The sequence below is a fragment of the Xiphophorus couchianus genome, chromosome 4, assembly GCF_001444195.1.
Source record: "Xiphophorus couchianus chromosome 4, X_couchianus-1.0, whole genome shotgun sequence".
NCBI lineage: Eukaryota > Metazoa > Chordata > Actinopteri > Cyprinodontiformes > Poeciliidae > Xiphophorus > Xiphophorus couchianus.
The window spans coordinates 11,648,385-11,671,154 of record NC_040231.1 but is presented as its reverse complement, the minus strand read 5'-3'; the positions used below and the strand labels follow the sequence as shown (position 1 = coordinate 11,671,154).

Sequence of the window (22,770 nt, the reverse complement as noted above, 5' to 3'; positions counted from 1 at the left end):
TTAAATCAATCCTGAACATTTTTTCAGCTCCTAATAAACAATAGCAAATGTTTAAATCTATCCAAGTGAAGCACAAAAAACTTAAACTACATAACTGGCAAGTATATTTGGATAACTAAAAATTGTAAACATTAAACTTACATTTCTCCAGTGGAGTTTGGTTTTAACCACACTGCCAAGGTGAGAGAACCACGTGGCCCTATTGCCTGTGAAGGAGGAGTGACCAGACATCCATCTTCGCTGGGCTGAAACAGTATACTGCCAGGTCCAACAGAAAGTCCATCCGAACTTGTTGTGCTTCCAGCCTCTGTCTGAGTCCCACGACGAGTGTCAACAATGTCTTCAGTTACACAGGTGCCCCTGGTAGAATTAAGTTTACATGTGTCAATACAGAAACCTTAAAAGGGTTTGATTTTAACAAACAGCTAAACACATTTTTGTTTAACCAAGCTTTATTCTGAAAATTTTATTGACTGGATCATTTTTTGGTTTTGTCTCTATAATCCTGTTTTTACTCTCCGATTGTCAATGTTTTGTAACCAAGTCTGTGAATAGTGATTTAACAATAAACTTAACTTATTTACAAGAATGTAAGAGATCTATTAAGGTATAAATACATATTATTTAACTGTAGAGTTCTGTTGAATCAATGTGATTTTTAAAATCAAATACTTTTAATTGCAGTACATCCACTGGTACTTTATCCGATGCATATATTCCTAGTAAGAAAGATACTGATTCTACATAGAAGTAAACAAGTCAAATAAAAAAATCTATATTTTAATAAAGTAAATGCTATTCATATTTTAGGAATATTTTAAAAAGTAAGTGGTCATAGAAAAGACTACAATAACTTCTTGAACAAATAAAACCAGTTACCTGTGTGCAGCTAACAGTAGTGGGGCGTAAGGTGGCGTGGAGGATCTATAGGGACACTCCTGGACACACATGGCTTGAAAACACAAATGCAGTTCATCTCGTGAGGAAGGTGACTGACAGTAGCTGCTCTGCTCCGGAACGCCACAGGTGGACCGAGGCGGCGAGGTCGACACAGGCTTGAAAGCTGCAATATTCTCCATTCGTGGGAAATGCCCCTGTAAAAGGAGTAGGAAGTGTGACAAACTGATTTTTGAACATATACTTTCCTAATGACATCAGCAACTAATGAATATCAAGGGAATCATATAAAAGACAGTTAATAAAAATCATTTCTGGGCTTAGATTTTTTATTTATTGTTTTTTGTTTAGTCTCATTTGTTTAATAATAATTCCCAAAATGCAATTTTCAAAGACACATTTTAATATGTTTTTATACCAAAAAACATATTAAAATGTGTTATGGGTTTAAAAAACCCCATAACTAAACCAATAGTAACCTGCAATAAAAATCAAGTGATCACAGCCATAAAATACTGGCATGAAATATGCCGGTATTTCATGCCAGTATGAAATACTGTATGCCAGAAATATTGTTAATGTTGTTACACTTGATGTCCTACAAATGTGTCAGTCTAATACTGTGCATAGTTAACAGAGACTGCATCAGTCTGGACACTGTTTCTAAAAACACTCTTACCTGTGAAGAAGCAGGTTTAGGATAAAAGCTCAGGAAAAGAAGTGTTAAGAAGGGCAACACTTTATGCCACCTCAGTCCAAGGAAATTCATCCTATTTTTTTCTTCATTGATGCTTTGATGAGGTAATGAAAAAATAAGCCAGATCTGCTTGGTAATGGTCCCTTTCTCTCTGTGCAGGATTTCGCTCTTTTCTCTACATGAACATATACCCAGGAGGTCTGTCTCACGCTTGTCTTCTCCTTTAACAAACTTCAGACATCCTTTTACATCTTTTCTATGTTCTTTTCCATCACTGTCGATTCCTCTGGTCATTGTTTGAAACTTTCTTTGAATGCTTTGCCCTCTGATATCATTCTTCTCTTCAGTCCTCTTTATGTGTTTGACCCCATAGCATTCTTGAATCTTTAAGAAGTCCAGCGTGGTTCCAGGTTCTAGAATCTCAGACAGAGGTTCTGGAACACTCTTGCAGGCCAAGGGATGTTCAAGAACCAAAATTTTGCTCTGAAGTCTACCCACGCCGTTTGAATAAGTGATGACTGTCATGGTTCCATGATTCCAGGGTTACAGGAGCATTTTTAGAGGCCAGTGCCCCTAGGGTGAAGCTACCAAGATTAGTCTTCTGTTACACGGTCTCCGTCCCTCACCCCCACACCCGCACACCCAGGAAAACCGCAACCAAAGCCTTCACATGATAGGTAGGATTTCACAATCTGGAAAAAGAGGAAAAAAGAGAACTGGTCAGACCAAAATCCAACATCAGACAAATCTGAGGAGAGTGAAATGCCATGCAGGCTATTCCCCGGCCAAAGCCCATACTATCATGTACAGCTTGATGGAGGCACAGCTCAACTGATACTGCTACATTGCCTCTGGCTTTTCTTCATTTTCCATTGAATTAAACATGCCCTTTTTCCTGTGGCATCTGGCCCCCAGGTTTTATCCAACTAAACAGGTTCTCAAATAAGTTTGTTGGAAATTGAGGCTTAGGCCAAAGCTCTCTTTATTACAATACTTTGCAGCTTCAATTTCCCATTTTGACACACACAAAAAAAGAGGCCAGCCGTGTAGTCATCTGAAGTGTTATATTACATGGCCATGGCTCTTGGCTGTAAAGTCCGTTAGAAAATAGAAAAGCCTCCCATGTATCTAATAATGCATACTGTTCTCTATGCCGAGCAAACTTGTAAATCTATGCAGATACTCAAACATTCTAAATATGTAGTAGCTTCAGGGTATTTACCTGCTGTGGACACTCTGCACAAACGTTTCTCCCCATCACAAGTGCGGCGTCGACAAGCATTCAACTTGTTCTGGCACGAGTCAAAGAAAGCAAGCCCCCAACAGGTTGTCCCGCACACCTGTCCGTCACCGTTAACAAATACCGCTCCCCAAAAAGTAGTCCTTTCAAAACATGAGTAAAATTACTTCGCCCGGTGTTTACAGGGGGGAAGTGAATGACAGCACACTTGTTGAAGCTGCTCTTTTTTTTTTTTATCTCCCTCTTACGTCTCTCATTCACAACATGCGGCGCGCGGTATTAAGAAGATTACTTCGTGCTGCCATCTGCCCAGCAGCGCTAGAGGCGGCAGGATACCGGGCACACCGTAACGCCGCTGCAACGTTACACTTTGAACCGGGTAACGGAAACTTGAGAGCCCCGCAAGCAGAATAAGAGAAAGCTGCGCGTCTTATCCATTTTGTATCAAAAACGGAACACCAACGATTGTTTTGAAACTGCGAGACAATAATATACGAGTCAAATAATGACCCACCCACGCCTCTCCCCCCCCTGCATGATTTGTAATGTTTTTCCCCCCACCTACGTAGGCTGTGTCTGGGTTTCAGACAAGTGGCTCTCTGGACTGAAGACGAAAGCTACTTCCGTCTCTAAGCAACGGTAATCAGCGGCGGCCACTGAAAAAGCGTTGAAGAAACTTATTTAAAGACGTCTCAGTCACAATAAAACACTATCCTTTAAGAATACAATATATTTTAATAAACCAATGTATCCGTCAAATTAATTACATCTGGTTTGGTTTAAGTTGCTTCATTATAATGCTACTTCCTTCCTTTCCGCTCCCATTGCGCCCTTGTAAGAAAATATTTTCATTCCCACAGACTTATTTGCATCTTCACATGTCCTACATTTAACGTTTATCTTTAAGGTAAATCCCCTTGATGCATTATCAATCTGTCACAACCTTATTCAATCACTTGATCAGTTTAGCAATCAGACTGTTTTTCACAATCAGAATTAATTGCACAGCATCTGAAGACATTTAAAATACAACTACCATTAGCTACTAAGTGTAAGTCTATTATTGACCAATCTTATCTATATTACTCATATATGCTATGAACAGTAAAGTAAATGATATATGATTAAATATTTTCTTTACTGTTTCAACTAATTTCTAACTATTAGAACTATAGGGTCGTTGTTTATTTAGAAAACCATTTTTTGCTTTGGACTAGTGACTTCTTCCTCTTTGAATTGCCTTTCAGCCCATGTCAGTACAAGTCCTTCACTGTATATAATGACATTCTCTTACCAATTTCAGCTCTCTTCTTTACAAGGTCTGTAGCTTTTGTTCTTGTGTTACAAAATTATTTGCTTTCCATTAGGATTAAGGCAACAAATTAGCTCTTCACAAGGCATACATTTATTAGGTAAATTCAAGTTTTCTATTGTATGCAGTTTTTTTTAAATGCCTCAAATTCCTTTTAAATCAGCAAAAGCTTATGTTTTTTAGTGTAAACTGAGCATTAGCAATTAATTTTTAAATTCTCAGACTGTCCCCTCTTTAGACCTCAAATAAATAAACTTCACCTCAAATAAATTTCTCTAGATAAAATTCTTGCACTTGCTTTCACAGCTGCATATAATTCTCCATTTCCTAAAACACACAAACAGAAACATAGAAGTGTAGGTGCCAATGTGTGTTCAGATTCTCTCCATGTTAATTATGTAAACATTTCTAGTAAGACACTTTTATTTTTTCTTTTCTCAGTTGACAGGTTTTTTTTTTTACGTTATCATACTAATCTCGTTTGAACAGCTGCAATTTTCTTTGGTCGAACAAAGGCATTCTAACTAGGTTTTAATTAAGTGTTCCTAATGACCTTAAGGAGATTAGAGGTTTGCCTTCTAATCAATACCAGGCAGAGAGTAGCAAAGGGAGGGGAAAGAAGGAGAAGGGTGGTGGCTGGGGGCTAGGATAGAGGTAGGGAAAAAAGAGGTGGGGAAAAAAATGAAGGTAGTGGAGGGAGCAGATGAAAGCTAAACTGATGTAGAAAGAAAGTGGAGAGTGGAAAGCAGGGGATGTGAGATCAGAATGTGACAGATCAGTTAGTTAAAAAGTTGCCACTTGAAATGTGTTCATCAATTTATCAATATTTAAAGAAATCTGATCCTTTCCTGACGGTTTCCCATGCGTCTAATTGGTGTCCATGTCAAAATGGATCAAAGCAAAGTTGTCTTTGTCAAATGATATCCTTTAATTTTTAAAAAAACAAACAGTCAAATAAATCAATTGAGGCTTTTTATAAGACCATAAGGAATCTTTTAGTTTTAAAACTTTCATCACGTATCCCATCTTTTTCCTTCTGTGTTTTGAGTGGGTGAAAATATTACGCCATGGTGTCGGACTATGATCATCGAGAGCTTTGTTATCCAAGAAGAGTTCCTCTTATGCACTCTTAACAAGACATTTGCATATATTTGTAAGAAATGTGTCCTCAAGACAAAGAATAAAGTCCCACATTGATTGTGCTAATTTATTCAGCCAGGCACAGTCAGTTTCACAGATTGAAGAGCTATCAGACAAACAGCTTAAAACTCAATCCCACTATTAAGATCGTTTGATTTTCTGGATTGTTTGTGCATGATTCGTATTTATCCAAATTCTGTTATCTAGTCTAATAACATTAAGACTAATATGGTATATGTTAGCTGTAAATGTAATGTGGCTCTAACTCCTGAGAGCAGCATGAATATGTATGGGGGCATCCTTGCCCTCGCTGCTGATTAGAACAAAATTGAATAAATTGCTGCATCCCTGCATTTTTTTCTACTTTAGGTTAGATTTAATACATGTTAACACACATGCCACTATATACAGTGGTGATCAAAAGTTTACATACTCTTTTCATTTACTTTAATATTATTATTTAATAAAACCTTTGAACAGTTGTTTTTGCAGCATGTAAGGATGATACAACTTTGGTACAACATTGACAGCAGGATGTAAAAGCTCAAATTTTAATGCAGATTTTCTCTAAAAAACACAAAATTGATTTATGCATTCAGCCTCGAATATATACATACGTCTGCACGAAGATAACTGGTAATAAATATAAAATTTTTGTCATAATGACACTTATTGATAGTCAAATGAAAGATCAATAAGTGAAGGTTATGCTTGATTTTGTGTGTGTAAATTCCAGTGGTAACGTTAATTGTCTGATAATGATGGGAATTTCGGCTCTTTTCAGAGATGGTTTCTTAATGTTATGTAGTTGTGCTACAGAAACAGACAATCTTACTTTAGTTTAATATTGTAATCAAGCTTTTAATTTTTTAGCAAAAACAAATGAACAACAAATAACACAAACGAATCTCTCAAACAGATCCAAATTGTAAATGATTAATCTTCAGTCAAATGCTATTTCTCTTACAAGTGCCACTTATAGCTATGTGTGGTTTTTCGCAACTCACTCTCCACTTCACCACTGTCTAATGACTGAAGGGATGAACTAACATGACTGTTGTATCCGTCCCCCTTTTTGTTTTCACATAATGGTATAGCATATGGGATAATATCCTCACATGTGATTGTCCACAAGGCTGTTATGCTGATCAAAACAAAGTTCTGTTGCGAGGAGAGCCTTTGCATTGAAAGTGAGAACTGAGCTGCGAACGAAGTAAATATGGGGAGACAGCTCCCTCCCTCTCCTTTTCCTCCTCTCTCTCCACCTGTCCTGTGCTCTTGCGCTGTTGTTTGTAGCCCCGCCCCTTATAAAGAAGAACGACTCTCAAACAACCGGTTCTCGGAGCCGAAACGCTCGCGACCGTTGGGTTTTTACAACGGTCGCAACAGTTTCTATAAGATTACATTAACATGAAAGCTTATCACACGACCAAAGAAAGAATATTCTCAACACATGTAGGCCACACACTCAGTGTGACAACAAAACCATAAACATGTCAAGGACAATTAAAACCAGTTTTATCCATGAATTATTCCTTTTTGATATACATGCAAAAGGTTGGTGTTTGATATATCTGTTCTGGTCAGGACAGTGTTGCATAATCAAATTTATGTTTCTACGAACCGTCATACACAGTGACAGAATCTCTCTTTTAATAGGCTTATACATCAGTCCTCGGAAACACACAACATGCATGGTTGGCAAATGTGCCATTTTGAGTCAACACATTGTTTGCTGTGCTGATGTCAGGTTTATTTTTGGTCCATGTCTTCATTTTCCCCGTCAAACACTTCCATGTGACACTGCTGTCTACATACTTTCTATTTCAGTCATTTTTGTCCTATAATTATGTACCTATCCCACAAATCCCTCTCTCCTCCAGTACCACTCCGTTCTTTTATGCACTCCATTTCTGTCTCCCCTCTCTCTACCCTGAAACCCTGTTACTGCCCTCTATCACTGAGTCTCTTTGAATGTCCTCTTCTTTCTTGTCCTTGTTTTATGCAGCGTTTTCTATAAATAGGTATATATATTTTAATCCACATTCATCATTTACCCTGCTCGGCTCCAAATGAAATGCACCAGAACCCAGATTTAAAAACAATTTGGCTTTCCCTTAGCTTTCCACACTTTGCAGCCTCAAGACATCCAGTCCATATTGTGTCGTGTGTGTGTGTGGGCATGATTTCTGCCCCCTATTGGGGTTGAGGCCAGTGACACCCCCAGGGCTCTGCTGCCCGATCCCCTCCATGCTGCTTTTCTATAGGATTGAATTAACCTCCTGCCTCTCTTGACAATGCACATACACATATCATCATCCAGCAGCAAATTCAGAATCACATACATATACTTTGTCTATGCCAATCACCTTTCCCCTGTCAAAGCTGCATTAGTAGCTCGGGGCATTTTGGAAACTATCTCCACTTAAATTCTCCCCTGACAATTGGCCTATTAAACTGATACAAAAATGTTGATTTATACTACACTGGAATAAAGAGACTAAGCAAGACATCTGTGGTTAAATGAGGGGAAATATTTGGGTTTGTTTCTTTGTTATGTGTTTTTCAAGACTTTTATTTTTCTATATTACCTTTTGAATCATCTAAATATTTCAGTGTGGAAAAAGTTTGAATTATTTTATTTCAAAATAGTTAGTAAATAATGGCAATTCACACAAAATTGGTAAACTTACAGCACTTTAAAAGATAATGTCCACACAAATAATCAAATCAAGAGAATACAGTTCAGTCAAGTAACAGATTCAAATCCAATTACACATATTCATATTTGAATAGTTATAGTTAGTTCTTAAACAATTCAGTTTGTAATGTCAGTGTATCAAAAGTTTTCTATCTAAGGAACCAAGTCAATTTGCAGTAATTTTCTTGAGCAAGCACGTGGCAACAGTGGAAGTAAATGACTCCCATTTAGCAGGAAAAAAAACAACTCCAGCAGAACCAGTCCCAGCATAAGATACCACCAGCTTTTACTGATTGTGGAATGAAAAAACTGGGGAGACACACAAAAACACAGAACCACAGTACTTTCTATTTTACAGAAATGTACTAGAAGTAGCAGTGTATCTGTAGAGTGGTATATCTATTGCTGAAGTGTATTCTTTACATGCCTTCATTTAGAATCTACAGCTAAAAGTATAAAATACTCTCCTTTATTTGGTTTTGATCCTTTTGGTAATCTTTTAAATATTTTTTTTCTCCTGTTAATGTGACTCTATCACATTCAATGATCTCTGCTATTTCTTGCTTCTTTATTTTACTACAGTCCCATGTTCCTGAGGTAATCCAATTCTTCATCCTTTCCCACTTCTTATCATTCTCCCCCTCCTCTATCACATAAGGTGTAAAGTGGCTTTAGTGACTGCATACATTTGTGCTGCATGTGCAAGCTATATATGAGGGTCAGCTGTCTATTTGCACTTTTAATGTCTTAACTCTATACGATGGGTCATTTATTCTCATTCTCCCCTTTCTGTGTCTTTTCTCTCTTCCCCTTTCTTGTCTTTCTTTCTGTATATATTGCTCTCAATCTTTCTCTCAGGACAGTAAATGTTTTAACTCTCCATTCTATGGGCCATTTATTAGGTTAGTGTACTTTAATAAATAGTCTGACGTGTCACTGGTCATTGAATTAGTGGCACTTTAAATCCCCCCACCAGTGGCTACTAGATAGATGGTAGGTTTAATATGCAGTGGACACTCTTACTTAGACACCAAACTGAAGGCATCAATTGAGCACAATCAAATATTTGAAGTAGTATATGTAATGAAAACATTTGTAGTGCTAAAATGATATCCACAATATTATTTATTAGTTTTTGTTCATTTAACCTTTATTTATGCAGGTTGTTCCATTGAGACCCAAGATCTAGTTTACAAGAGAGACCTATTTGGAGAAAACTAACAAAAGACAATCAAAAACCACAATAACATTAGTCTATGTGATAGGTATTAGGATGAGTACGGCAGGAACAATCAAAGAATAGCTTTATAGATGAAAATGTACTAGTATATCAGTCTATGGATTGATAATGATGATCACCTCACCTGAGAATATGCAGAAGACACATACACACGCACTCGCGTCCATACACGCCAACATGCCCACACGCACAAGTCTGCGCACACACACGCACGCACGCACGCACAAAGCTCATGCTGTCCTCCAAATATTCAGATCTAAAAATGTAAATGTTTTTATGTGTTCTCTGTTGAACAAGAGGAGTTAAAATCTCCAAAACAGCGAACTAAAATATTACTCTTATGATTAATGCAAACCTGCCACACAGCCTGACACAGAAATGGACCCCATTCGCGACTCATCCTGTTCACACTGGATCAAGAGGTGACCAATCTGATCCAGATTTTATTTTTGCAACAGAACATTGTGTAAAAGAACATAAAAATTGAAGACACTACTTAAAATGTGTAACTGAAGGTAGAGGCAGATTGAAGATCAACAAAGATATTGAAGAAATAATAAAAACATTCCTACTTGAGTTGTCAGCTAGTAGCCCAAGGCTTCCAGAGGTTTATTTTGTAAAGCAGGGGTCTCAAACTCCAGTCCTCGAGGGCCGCAGTCCTGCAACTTTTAGATGTGCCTTTGCTGCACCACACCTGAATAGGATAATTAGGTCATTAGCAAGGCTGGGAGAACTGATCTACACAAGGAGGAGATAATTAAGCCATTTCATTCCAGTGTTTGGGACTTGTTACACATGTAAAAACTGTAGGACAGCGGCCCTCGAGAACTGGAGTTTGAGACCCCTGTTGTGAAGTATGAATACTGTTTGGAGACGTCGAAGCATGAGAGGAACACAGAGGGCTAGAAGTTACCACATGTTGGTACTCAGCAACCAGGCAGCTCCTCATATCAGCAGCTGGATGAGATGCAGGTGTGCTCGTTGCATTTTGCTCAGGACTTGCTGCCTCAAGCAAAGGACTTCAAGTTTATTGGTCTCCTGAGCTTGACTGAAGGATGTCTTCTGAAATAGAAAGATGTACTGGGGTGTTGTCATAGTAATGTGTAAACTGCTGTGTGTGTTTTTTTAGATAAAGTTAATAAAGGAGCCTTTACTTATGGCCTTAAGATATTTCATGAACAAAAGATCAAGATCAAAAATATAATTCTCTTTCTCTGTTGGGTTCCTGGATGTTGCACTGAAAGGATTCAACTGAAGTGGCAGCGCAATAATATGTCTCCTACGATAAAATGGGCTGAAAAATGTCACTAACAAGATTTCTGGGTTGTGTTCTTGGACCTGTTTCAATGTTGTTATTTTTATTTTTTTTTAGTAAAAAGTGAAAAATCCTTTTCACAATATATATAACAATATCTTGTTATATATAATGCAGATAGAAGAGATCACACAGAAAAAGACACAAAAGATACTTGGAGAAGCGAAGGTGCAAGGAGAAATCCAGATGAAGCCAGAGGGCAGTGGGGGAAAAAAATAAAAGAGTTAAAGTGGGCATTAGCGATGCGGCATGTGGAACCCACTCTAACACATGTTCCACAAGGTTAACGATAAGAGCCCCGTAGCAGCTGAAATGCTCAAGTAGCTTTTATTATATCATAATAATCAATCAAAAATAAAATAAAACAAATGAACTCCAAAAGGCAACCAAGTAAAATAAAACATCTGTGCGGAGGGCTGAGTGAGCGGGCAGCAACTTAAACCGAAGAGTGAGAAGAAAGTGTGCAAGAAGGCTATAAAAAATGATTCGCTCCACTAATATCTTCTTATGACATCTAGTTGAAAAATATTTGCCTGCAGGTCAGGGCTCCCCCCTGTTAGGGAAAAAGCTTCTTAAAGCCCTTCATGGCTATATGCTACATTAAATATCTGCCCTCTGCATCCCATTTACTGTTGCTGGGTACTGAGAAGGGGGGAGTGGGGAACGAGGGTGGGGGAGCCATTGGTTCAAAAAGGTGTGATCTTGAACGAGAGACTAAGAAATAAAAAGACATGACCAATGCAAATTTTAGAAATAAAACCCATTAAAACAGAGATATAACCTGGTTATCTAAACTAGCATAAGACACTGAGTGAGTTTTTGTCACGGAGAATGCACTCTGACGAACTGACAGCCAGTTTAAGTGGAACCCCATCTCCTGTCTGATTTATACTTGATTTCACTTTTTTTATTGTCTACATGCAGGCTGTATGTGTACTTCTTGAAAAGAAAAAGAGTCTGTGTAGGTGTTTTAGTTTTCTGTTTGAAAGCTGGGTATATAGAGCTGGCTTTGTAAGACTACAAAGCCAAATGTGGCTACGTGGTGGTTCTAAATGAAATAAGTTTCCATGTGTTGGAAAACTATAAATTGCCCTCTATAATTCAGTGCTTGTCATAGTCTTGTCTTGCAGAACTGACGACCAGAAAAATAGCTTGCTTCCTATTTGCCGATACTCTAGTTGTGGCAAATCATTATTTAAAAAATAAATGAAAAAAATCAGAGACAGGAGGCTTATTTCAAAACTGGAAGCCTGGTTTTAATTGATATTGCTCTACAGTAATAATCCTGAAAGGCATAGTTTGGAGTAACACATGTAATGTTTTAACCCATAATAGTTTAAGTTACAGAATCATAGGTCTCTCTTTTTGCAATGAACAATATATACAATGTGAAATAAATACATTTACACAAATGGACATTATTGTTGGAGCACACTTGTATGATACACGTCACAAAAATATACAGGTTATTGTTTTTCTTTTTTTTGTTCTATTTATTGATGTGAAGCACATCTAAAATCTACAGACATGTTTTCAATAATACTAGAAGGTCTTCTGTTGTCAGTAATTCTTCACCACTCAAGTGCCTTGTTACCCTTGCGCATCTATTTTGTCCCACAAAAGTTTCTCTCTCTGCATTAAATATTCCCACGTTTGCAAATTCAGACTGGAGACAGGCTGCAGCACAAGTGGCAGTTACAATTTGGGATTAAATGACAAATATTGTAGAGCTGTAGGATGCTAAATTTTGGTCTTTGTAGATTTTAGGTGGAGCCCGGGGGACAGTCTGCCATGATTGGCCACTATGGGTCAATCAGTTTCCCCTTTGCTCCATTTAAACTCTTCTAAAATGGAGTATTTGCGTCAAGTGAGGGCAATAAAATGTTACCCAAAGTGCAAACTGGTCAAAATCTTGGTATCAGAAGCCCACCAAAAATCCCTAGACAGTCAATCTTCCCACTGGCATTTGTGGAAACACCAGTTTCGGTGGTTGTAATACTGTAGATTAATTCTAAATACAGAATCCTAATAAAAAGACATATCCTCATTTGGCTATACAAGGTAACACAAGAAATGTGCAACTTTAGCTTCGTCATCTTACATTGTCTTCAGAGTAATCCTTGCAACAAAAAAGTGCATGAGGTAAAATGCTCCCCTCCACACAAATTGTGGTGTTAAGTCAGATCAAAACCTGGACAAAGCCTCTGAGTTCAGAGGATAATTTCTCTCAGTCATCCAAAATGGCCTTGGCCGGAATAAGTGTCATCTGCGTAAACCATTTCCAGTGACGAGCACACAGATTCAGTTCAGCGTTAATCACTTCGGAGAGAGTTTAAACACTCTTCAGGGTGTTGAATAGGTCAGGAGTTCACAGGGATACAATTGACAAATAAATAAAAACAGTAACAAAAGACAAAGAACAGTTGGAAGAGAGCACCATTCTTCCATACCCTTTGTTTGGTATAATGTACAGTGAACAGTATTCAACACAATTTGCAAGGGGACAGTGGTCAGACATATTAGAATTTACAACCAAAACAGGAAAATCAACTCTTATAGTCAGAACTTAACATACAAATCTTTTATCTGTGTCTTGCTAATTTTACTCTCTTAAAACAACATATGACAATGTTGGTGATGGTGTGATTTTAAATATGTATTTTGGAGTTTTAATTGTACTGGACTGTACCAGGTGTCCACAATGTCATGGATGTTTTGGAGAAGATAATTGGGTTTCTTTGCTAGGGAGAGAAAAAAAAACAAACATTTTTTTGTTCGTTTTTCTTATTTTTCTTTTGAAACATCAAAAATAATGACTGAGCTGAGCTTTACAGAGGGCAGATATGTACAGTGAATTTATCAAAAAAAGTGCCACCTATTAATTACTCAAATGTCCTTTTATTTCAGCATTATTTACCTAGAGATATACAGAATATTTTTATTCTACAGGAATGTTACACAAATTATCAGTTTCTTCATTTAGATATTTGATATTTAATGATGTATAGTTGGGTAGAGATGAATGCTGTAATTTGATCATGGTAGCCAAGTTGAAGAGCTTTATGTCATGTTTGGTTCATTTTTAGCAACTCCAGTGCCCAGACCCCAAAGTACTGATTGACAGAAAGACAAACAACATGGCCTCTACTCTACTCTGTTGTCTAAAGAAGAAGCACACAGCACAAATCACCACAAGATAAAGTACACAGCAACATCTTAAAAAGACTCAACAGAGGAGAAAAGAATGAAATCATAGACAATTTACAAACGGAAATTAATCAAAGATAGAGCTCTTTTTCTTGACAGAAAAAACAGCAAACATGAAACGCACAGGCTGAACTACATCCCACCCCCCCCCCACGTTTTTCTTGATATTTTTTTTAACAATAAAATGTATAATGTTAGAATTATAATCTGCATAATTTACAATATACAGCAGGGTTAAAGAAGGTAGAGGAAATGCCCCTTACTAAAAATATTGATGGTTGATACAGGACATGTGTTGTTAGAGGTCAACTACACTTAAATTGCTGCACTCCTCAGCTGTGAAATGTTGCAATTTTACATTAGATTACAGTGTCATCTACAGTAGATATTTTGGCATTCTTATTTGGCTTTAAAAAATTACATACAGTAACAAACAAAAAGCAAATGTCAACTGTCTACCTGTTATGTATGCTTCCTGTTCCAACTGTAAAACCCTTTTCCAATTCTTTCTTCTAGAGAAACTATGTGAATTTAAACATGAAATATGTTCTTTATAGTTAACATTATGTTAATGTTAACTACATTAGAATACATTAGAAAATACATTAGAATTACTGCCATCAAAATGTATTCCTCATTTTAAGCCATTTAAAGCTACAGTTTAGCTTAGATAGATATTCACATCTTAAATTACTATTCTGAAAAGCCTCAACAGTCCAGTTTATACACAAGCTAATGAGGCAGATTTAAAAGACGAGTCACAAGCTAATTAGGTAGTTAGCCAGACAGGAGGCACGTTAATAAATATTAGTAGAAATGCATTTGATAAACTCTTCGATTCCCTTTTGTCTGAATGCCTCTTTTTATTATCTTCACTCTTTCTGATGGTTTACGATACTATTATTTTTACTTTCAATTTAACCATCCATTAACAAGGAAGAAGCCAGCTAGCATAGACTGTATAAGGATCAATTGTCAAGCCAAGGAAATCTAATTTCCAATGGCGAAGAGGGTTTTACATTTCACCATATTTGTAACCTCATAAAACTTTGTTTTTATAGAATTTTCACCTTCAAACACTATAGTTTAGCATATTAAACATTGATGACCATTATGTAATTATGCTTCAATTGCAATTCAAATGGTTACCAAAGCAGAGTATTTAGCAGCATCACGTGATGAACTTGAAGAGTTGAAACACGAAAGAGCCCTTTAAATCAATTGGTGATGTCACAGGAGCCAACCCTCTCAACCCACTTTTATACCCACTTTTATACAGTCTATGACAGCAAGCAAACAGGAAGTGGTATGATTTAGTTAGCACCATTGCTTTTCCAAACAAACTTTGATTTAATGAGGTTTCACAGCTGAACCCAAACACATGCTCCTTCTGGTGCAAATTGATAAACTGAATATATTATTTGTGAGTCCCAAACAAACTCTCTTCCCTAAATCTGATCAACTTTATCCACAAAGATGACAAGAACATTTTAGGTAGCAAATTTAATCTGGATTATCCTATTCCTGGTCCATATTGCCTATAGCTAACAGTCTTTACCAAATTTAGAGTCGAGTGTCTTCCAACAGCTAATAAGTTTTACAGAGAAAGAAAAGCAGCATTTCTTTTCTTTGAATACACCTTTTCCCAAATTTGAGACTGGCACAAAATGTTAATATTGCAGACTTCGTCTAAATCCCCAAATCCCCCTATTAACAACCACTATTGCTCAGAGTTTTTAAGACAAACTGAATTGTTAACACATTATTACTTGTGATATTTGTTACATATATGTGATAATGTTGACAGTGGTCAGGCTGATGGAAATAAAAGAAAAGACATTGACTTACTCAGTTGTGAGAAGATCATTTTTAAATATAAAACAAAGCTGGAATATATGTCATATACAGGATGAAAATATTTACACTTATATTGGTATTACCATTATGATTCTTTTTTTAGGAGAAAAAAAAAGAAAGACAAGTTATTTTAAAGCAAAAACAGTTGTTCTTAAGTTAGTTTAGTCAGCAAACCTTTCCGTCTGATTCGTATTTTGTCCAGTGACTGAATCTTCTGCTACATTTCTTGAGAGAGTCACAAGACTCAAGAAATGAGCTGGAAGTTGCGAACACTTTAAGGTGACGAGAGCAGTAGTGAGGTGAGACTTTGGAGTGTGGATGGTGATCTTGGGCCAGACCATTTTTAATGGCACACTGAGAGAGTGAAACTGCTACTAATATTGTATGTGAAGAGCTGCAACCCTGGATCCCAAACAGCTAAAAATGTTTCAAACAGATATCCAAACACAAGAAGGGTGAATGACAGAGTATTTACCGCCAAAGAAAATGTGAACTGTTTAAAGGTTTTTGTTAGGAAGACAGTTTTGTTTCACAAGTCTGATTATGGTGTTGAATATCAACACAACCCAAGTGTTAAGACTCAAATCAGTCTTATAGGCCAACAGACCATAGCGTTGTCTAGCTGCCCTTTTTTTTTTTTTTTTTAAATCGTTCCTAGTTTCATCAACAGTACAAACACAGCTGACAATTTTGGTTGACTAGAATCAATCGTCTTCATGAAGCAGAAGCTACTCAGGTGCTATTGAGAAAAGGGAGTCATGGAAAACCAGAAAACCAGAAAATGTTTAAACTGTTTGTTTCCATTCCTGGCCCTAGGTGCTCTAACCCAGCAACAACCGTAAGTAAAACTGACAAGTGGAGGGCAATCTTTCTTTTTTTTTTTTTTAGGTCCAGGACTGGAACCCACCTAAAACCAGAACAGATCGGGGTTATAACTGTAAAGTTTGCTGGCATCCTCTGAATGGGTGGTTCCATTCTTTGGCAGGGCAAATATCCTCTTCTTTTCTTTCAGTCCATCCATCCAAACTTCTCTGTACATGTACACCTACAACCAATGTCAGTATTTTCTATGCATTGATTTTTATTCCCCACTCAGTTCGTGTTGAACTTTAAAAAATTATTTTATATCGAATGGAATTGTGGAAAGAAAATGTGGGTATAGTCTGAGAGTCTTTCAGAACTAATGTGGAGCGTTTTATTGTCTATTATGTTCCCTCAGTTGTCTTTCATTAACATTTTAAGTGTTATTTGATGCATAAATGTTCTGTCACAATCTGAATTTCTGGTAATTGTTATATAACTGCCATGAAGTACCTGTTCTGACCTGTCGTCTTTCATTGGCCCTTTGTAGGCTTGAGTCCTCCTGTCCCTGTCTTCATCAAAAAAGGTTCCAGTGAACGCTCCTTAGTCAACAACTAGTGCTTTAGGGTTCAGGTATATGGTTTTGATCGATTCTGTAGGGGATGTGTTAGCCAACAATTTTTAAGAACATATCTGTGTGTGTTTGCACGTCTGTGTATGCAAGTATAGGAGTATCTGCATGTAAAAGAACAAGAGGTCATTCGAAGTTGTTGATCAAAGTTTGACATGTAGCTCAAGTCACTCAGACTGGCGTCTATCTGTCCTTCGATCCAGTCCCCGCCCTCAGACCTTGGCTTCCAGCAGCTCCAAGAAGAGTTTGTGCATTGGGACCTTCCCATCCTGCTTGATGCTGTAGAAATGCTGCACAGCCTTGGTGGAGGTCTGACGGAGTAAGGGGAGAGTCATTAGCAGCTTGCCAGCCCGGCGGGGATCCTCCTGGTGTTGGGAAGCCTCATAGTCCTGCAGGGCCTCATGGAGCACATCCTGGAGCTTCTGTACTGCATCCACATCCTCAATGTGCATGGAGTCTGGACAGAGAGGAAAGTCGATGTCAGAATAAAATAAAAAAATTAAAAAGATAATACATTGTCATTTCGTGGGATAAGATGCCTACAATGCTACAATGAAAAAAAAATGGTTTTGCTTTCTTTGGTGGCAAAAAGACATCAAATGGGGCGTGCTGTGGTGACGCAGGGGGTTAGCACGCCCCACGTTTGGAGGCCTTAGTCCTCGACGCGGACGTCGCGGGTTCGACTCCCGGTCCCGACGACCTTTGCCGCATGTCTTACCCCCTCTCCTCACCCTCCTTCCTGTCTGCCTACTGTAGAAAAAAAATACGAGCCACTAGCGCCGCAAAAACTCTTTGGAGAAAAAAATAAAAATAAAAAAATAAGACATCAAATATTTGTGAAAATTTGCAATCTGTCGACAAATTGTTTTAATCAGTCCCGTTGAAGGGCTTTAATTCTTTGTCATTTCCTACCTATCCAACTGTTAATTCCATGCAACAACTGATAATCATTCCCCGCAGTTTTTTGCAATTCTGCAATCATGTAAATTCATACAGTCAACAAATAACTGTCAATCTGCTTAGAATTTAATCCAAAATCTGGGATTTATATTTTTGACTTAAAAAGCAAATATAAATTCAAATGATTTTTTGAGGGATCTTAATGTCTGCAGGCAAATGATGAAATTGAAATAAAAATCTGTATAAAACAGATTATTCAGCATGGATTCATTTAGTCAAAAATTATGTTTTTACTAAAAGTAAAAACATGGACGTAGTTTTACCAGCACATAAATCCAGACATTACTTTTCTCAGTGTCTCTGAGGGGTGCGCCTGTGGGTGTGATGAATGGACAAGTGAAAAGACGAGTAGGAGGATAAAAAAAGAGATAGATTCTTGAAACGATGAAGAGATGCAGCAACAGCAAACATAGTTTCTGTGTGTGTGGAAAAATCTGTAGCTGCTCACGTCTTGGCTCTCTTGGTGTGTTTGGATGTTTAGCAGTAAAGGATGAGAATGTCTCAGTAATAATGCTCCGTATTGCTCCTTTGGGATGCAAAGTCCTAATGTGAGCTGGCCTTTGGCTCACAACCTCTGATCAATGTACTGATCAATGATTACATGCATGTTAAATAATAATTACAAGTCAACTATCAATGGCCACTGCACTTACACCACGCCCAGCTTTCCACATAATATTATGCTTTTAATCACTAGAGGCACATTCACATGCACACAAGTTAAAAACACACTGTAAAGACTAAAAAAAAAAATACGAGAGCAGAAGGGAATAAAACCAAAGGAAATTGGTCACTGACATTAAAAACAGAGGAAACGAACAAAAGTGATGATGCTCAAAGAGACAAAACAAGTCAACATTTACACAAAGATTTACGCATTAACACACACAAACACACCCCAATACGCAATGCTCAATTTAGGGAAGGTAATACATACATCAGTATGCAGGACGAAAGCGGTCAGCGGGCTGATTTCTTTGGGATCAATAAAAAGCTCAGTCTATCATATTTCTGGTTGAGATCAGCTGTTGTGTTTCCTTGTATTTTTATTCCTTGCAGTTTTTAATGAATGTTTGCTAGCAAATAGGTTGTAAAGAAAGAAGAAGGTGGATGAATTTATTAAAAAACAATGAGAGAAGTAAATGTATCATCAAAATTTTATTTACATGTAAAACTACATTGGCTTATTTAATTTTAGGCCAAATATTAAGTAAATGTACATTTCATTATGTGGAGATGGCTTCTGGTGACAAGTCAGTAAAGGAGTACTATTAATAAACTCCATAAAAAACAATTCTACTTTTCTTTATTGTTTAATTTAAAGTGAGGACCCTCCTTATGTGCAGCCAGTACTTATCGGGATGAAGTTTTATGGAAATTTAATGAGTTTCACATTATTTTTATTAGTGTAGAGTTTAAGCTGATAGACATGGCTTCTGCCTGTGCCGTGACCTGCTGTACCCTCTCAAGTAAAACAGCAGACTTTAATGAGCACAAGCACATAAGGCTGTTAACAGTGTACATGTTAACATGGAACTAATTCACATATAAATGAGGGAAAACAGAAGCATAAGCACACACACTTACACCACAACACACATGTACCTCCTGTTTCCCATGGCCAGTTTAGCTTTCTTTACATGTGGGACACGTTTGCTAGCATTTCTTAAGGCTTGGCTTCATTAATGCAGACGATTAGCATCCTGTGAATTAATTAGTGTCAGTGCCCTTCAAAATGCTAATGCTAGCATTCTGTTGTCTTGGAGTGCAGTTAGAGTCTGGGCAAAGATACAAAGTTCTTACTGTACATGGACATCAGTGATGAAATTTAAACAACTTCCCATAGAGTTTAGCAGCCTGTCATTACAGTCATGCTAATATATAACTGGACTCTAGAAGTAGGTGCTTTTCCAGAACTTCTTCAGTCTGAATTTGCTTTTTTGGATTAATTATTTAGAGACTCCTGGTATATGTTTTTTGAAAGTAAATTGAACTGCAAATGCCAATAAAAAGACAGTACTCAAAATCGACCGACGTTAATGTAGTTTAGTACGACATTGTGATTCTCAAACCTGACTAGAAAAACCTGGCATGGTGCTCGATCAATCAAATCATGAGTGGTACTTTTTTTAGCAGCATCAGCAGACACAATGATTATGATAAGAATAGGAATCTATAGAATTAATTTATTTATTTTATTACATTGAGTAATTAAGTGTGATTGCACTGAAGATTTATTTTTGTAAGAATTTTACGTTTTAGGTATTACTAAAATGTAAAATTCATAAATGTATCTGTTGGTTGTCAGGAACAACATCCATATTTATTTAACAGACAATAATCATTTAAAGCAACAGATTATCAAGAAAGAGAGCTTCCAACATCAGTCACAATGTTTTGGTTCACAAAAAGACAAAATTGTTATCAAAACCCTTAAACCTGTGCTTTATATTTGCTATTTTAATTTTTATTCAAATTAATAAAAATGTATTCAAATACTTAAAAAATACAACTATGCTTTACTAACTAGTTTTATAATGACCTTTTGTTGTTTATTACTCCAAAATTGGGGATTGATTCAGTCTTCTCTTAAGTCTGGCTATTTAAATCACTGCCCATGGTCAACAAATGCTGGTTATTCCTGAAATCTCTCCTCATAGTAGACAGTTGTAAATTGCCAATATAGAAATGGACTGAATCGAATTAAGACACAGGGCACTGCAATCATTCTTGTTTTCATCATCAACTATTGTTTTAGATTGAATTCCACAGACTTTGAAAATACTGAGTCAGCAAAGTGTATACATTTATAGAAATAGCATTTGGTAAGGAAACACGGCTGCACACAAGATGTGACAAGTAGGAGAATTTCACAGAAGGTCTACTGGAAAACAGCACCAATGTTTTAAAACCAGTATGCACTCTGTCTGTTAAAAATAACTATTTCAAATTACTTTTAGATCCACATTCCTGATTTTATATATTTTTCCTGTGATTACCATGTCAGAAAGATGAATGAAAAACACCCTAGTTTATAAATTTATGTGTAAATGTTTGGATTGTTGACGAGCACAGATGAAAACTGACACACACAAAAAAAAGGGTTCTACTTCACCCATTGAAAGCGCTTGCAGTACATTCTCCCATTTAAACACATTGTATTGACAGCTTCCCCCTTGTAATTAAAGAGTACTGAAGAGCTGGCTGGCTTCCAAGACAAAGTTCAAAAGACGGGTCATGAGAGGAAGAAGGTGTGTGTGTGAGCGAGTGCGTGTGCGTCAGTCAGCTGTCGATGCAGCTGGACACATCAGAGACGGGCCTTTATCGACAGATTCGGGAGCCTAATGATTTTACTTTATTTAACAGGCATCTGAAGAGACGACTATGCTAATTATAAAAGGGATTGCCACTTTGTTTGGGGGTTGAATTCAGATTGAACATGTCTGTGCATGTTTGTACTACACCCCCTCTGAGCATGCATGCATAAAATATGTGTGGGCATGAGCGGCACTTGTGACAATTGGAGTATGACAAGACAAATGTGGGTGGCAGTAACAGTGGAAGTGGTAAACTTGACAACAACAACAACAACAAAAAATCCATCCCCTTATGTGTAAGCATACTTCATCAAACATGCACAGGAGTGTTATTGTGTGTTTGTATGCATGGTATTGAAATCAGGCTCTGGTGTTTCATCCTAAATGAGCCCCACGGGAATAAACTAGATTCCTGGGATTAACTCTCTCTCAGCAGACAGACATCAGTGCACAGAGGGAGAAAAACAGCTAAGCGTGAACAGTTTCAAACCTGAGTTAGCCAGCGCAATAGCCTTGAGAGTGACGAATTCTTCCTTCTCCAGCTTCATAGACTTATATTTCTTGACCAGCTGAAGAATAGCGTTGTTCAGGTCCAGAAGGCCAGCTAGTTTTGACTGGTCCTCGTCCATTATGTAGTCCTCAGCATACACCAGCTACAAAGAAGCAAGGAAAAAGACACAAATTAGATTGGAATCTGTCAATTTCATTTGAGCAAGAAGAAAACAGTGAAGCCTCCTACCTTATCTTCAAAGGAGAGTGAGCGATACACAACACGCAAAATCAAGATCTCCATCCATGCACTCTGCAGTAGACTCATCTGGTCTGCCAAAGACAGCGTGGAGAAACCTGGAGGAAAGTGACACATCCAAAAGACAAACATTAGGAAGGGAAATTTCTTAATTTCTTCCTTTATGTTTGTTTGCTGGTTTTTATTTCTGCCATTTCGAATCAAATGCACAAGTTGAATGTTTTATGCATTTTGAATTTTAACAAACTCATATTGAGGTGTGTATAAAGTCTCAACATAAACTAAGTGTTGAATGAATGTTTTTGGGAAGGAGAGAATAAAAACACATTGTAGAGGACTTTTTTTTAAAGAAAAGAACACTTTTTCAAAACATTAAAATATACTCAAAGACTGAATTACCTTTTACTTATCAGTAATACTGCTATTGCAAGTAACCAAATCCAAAGATTACAATAAGTAATCAAAAGTTAAACTACAAAGTAAGGAAGATATATAAAAGACAGGATAAAAGGGTCAAGCTCAACTACTTTCTATCTTTCTGTTTTACCCTTCATCCATTAACTTGACCAGAATCCTCCTTCCAGTACTCCTCCTCCACTTCCTCTGTCCCCTTGGCTCAGGGCTATTCCCTGGGGGATGGTAAGCCTTATCTCAGCCTGCCACAGCCTCCATGGATCAATGCTGGACATCACTGCAGCGCTACTCAA

At 37.3% G+C, this 22,770-nt stretch overlaps 2 protein-coding genes across 8 annotated transcripts in view; both read right to left on the bottom strand.

Moving 5' to 3' along the window:
* The window catches only part of ush2a (Usher syndrome 2A (autosomal recessive, mild)), a 204,694-nt gene extending 201,430 nt beyond the window's left edge, over positions 1–3,264 (bottom strand). The window contains exons 1-4 of the mRNA XM_028013714.1: positions 2,817–3,264; positions 1,577–2,286; positions 880–1,094; positions 142–360 (exon numbers count right to left, since the gene is read on the bottom strand). Coding sequence (XP_027869515.1) covers positions 142–360; positions 880–1,094; positions 1,577–2,119 — 977 coding nt within the window. The 5' untranslated portion in view covers positions 2,120–2,286; positions 2,817–3,264. The remainder of the gene's footprint in view (positions 1–141; positions 361–879; positions 1,095–1,576; positions 2,287–2,816) is intronic.
* An 8,512-nt stretch (positions 3,265–11,776) lies between these two features.
* The window catches only part of esrrga (estrogen-related receptor gamma a), a 99,447-nt gene continuing 88,453 nt past the window's right edge, over positions 11,777–22,770 (bottom strand). For 6 of the 7 annotated variants that reach the window (XM_028015803.1, XM_028015805.1, XM_028015802.1 and 3 more), the window contains exons 7-9: positions 22,055–22,161; positions 21,806–21,968; positions 17,251–17,495 (exon numbers count right to left, since the gene is read on the bottom strand). In XM_028015803.1, coding sequence (XP_027871604.1) covers positions 17,251–17,495; positions 21,806–21,968; positions 22,055–22,161 — 515 coding nt within the window. Of the gene's footprint in view, positions 17,496–21,805; positions 21,969–22,054; positions 22,162–22,770 lie in introns of all 7 variants that reach the window. The other variant, XM_028015800.1, reaches the window with a different exon arrangement.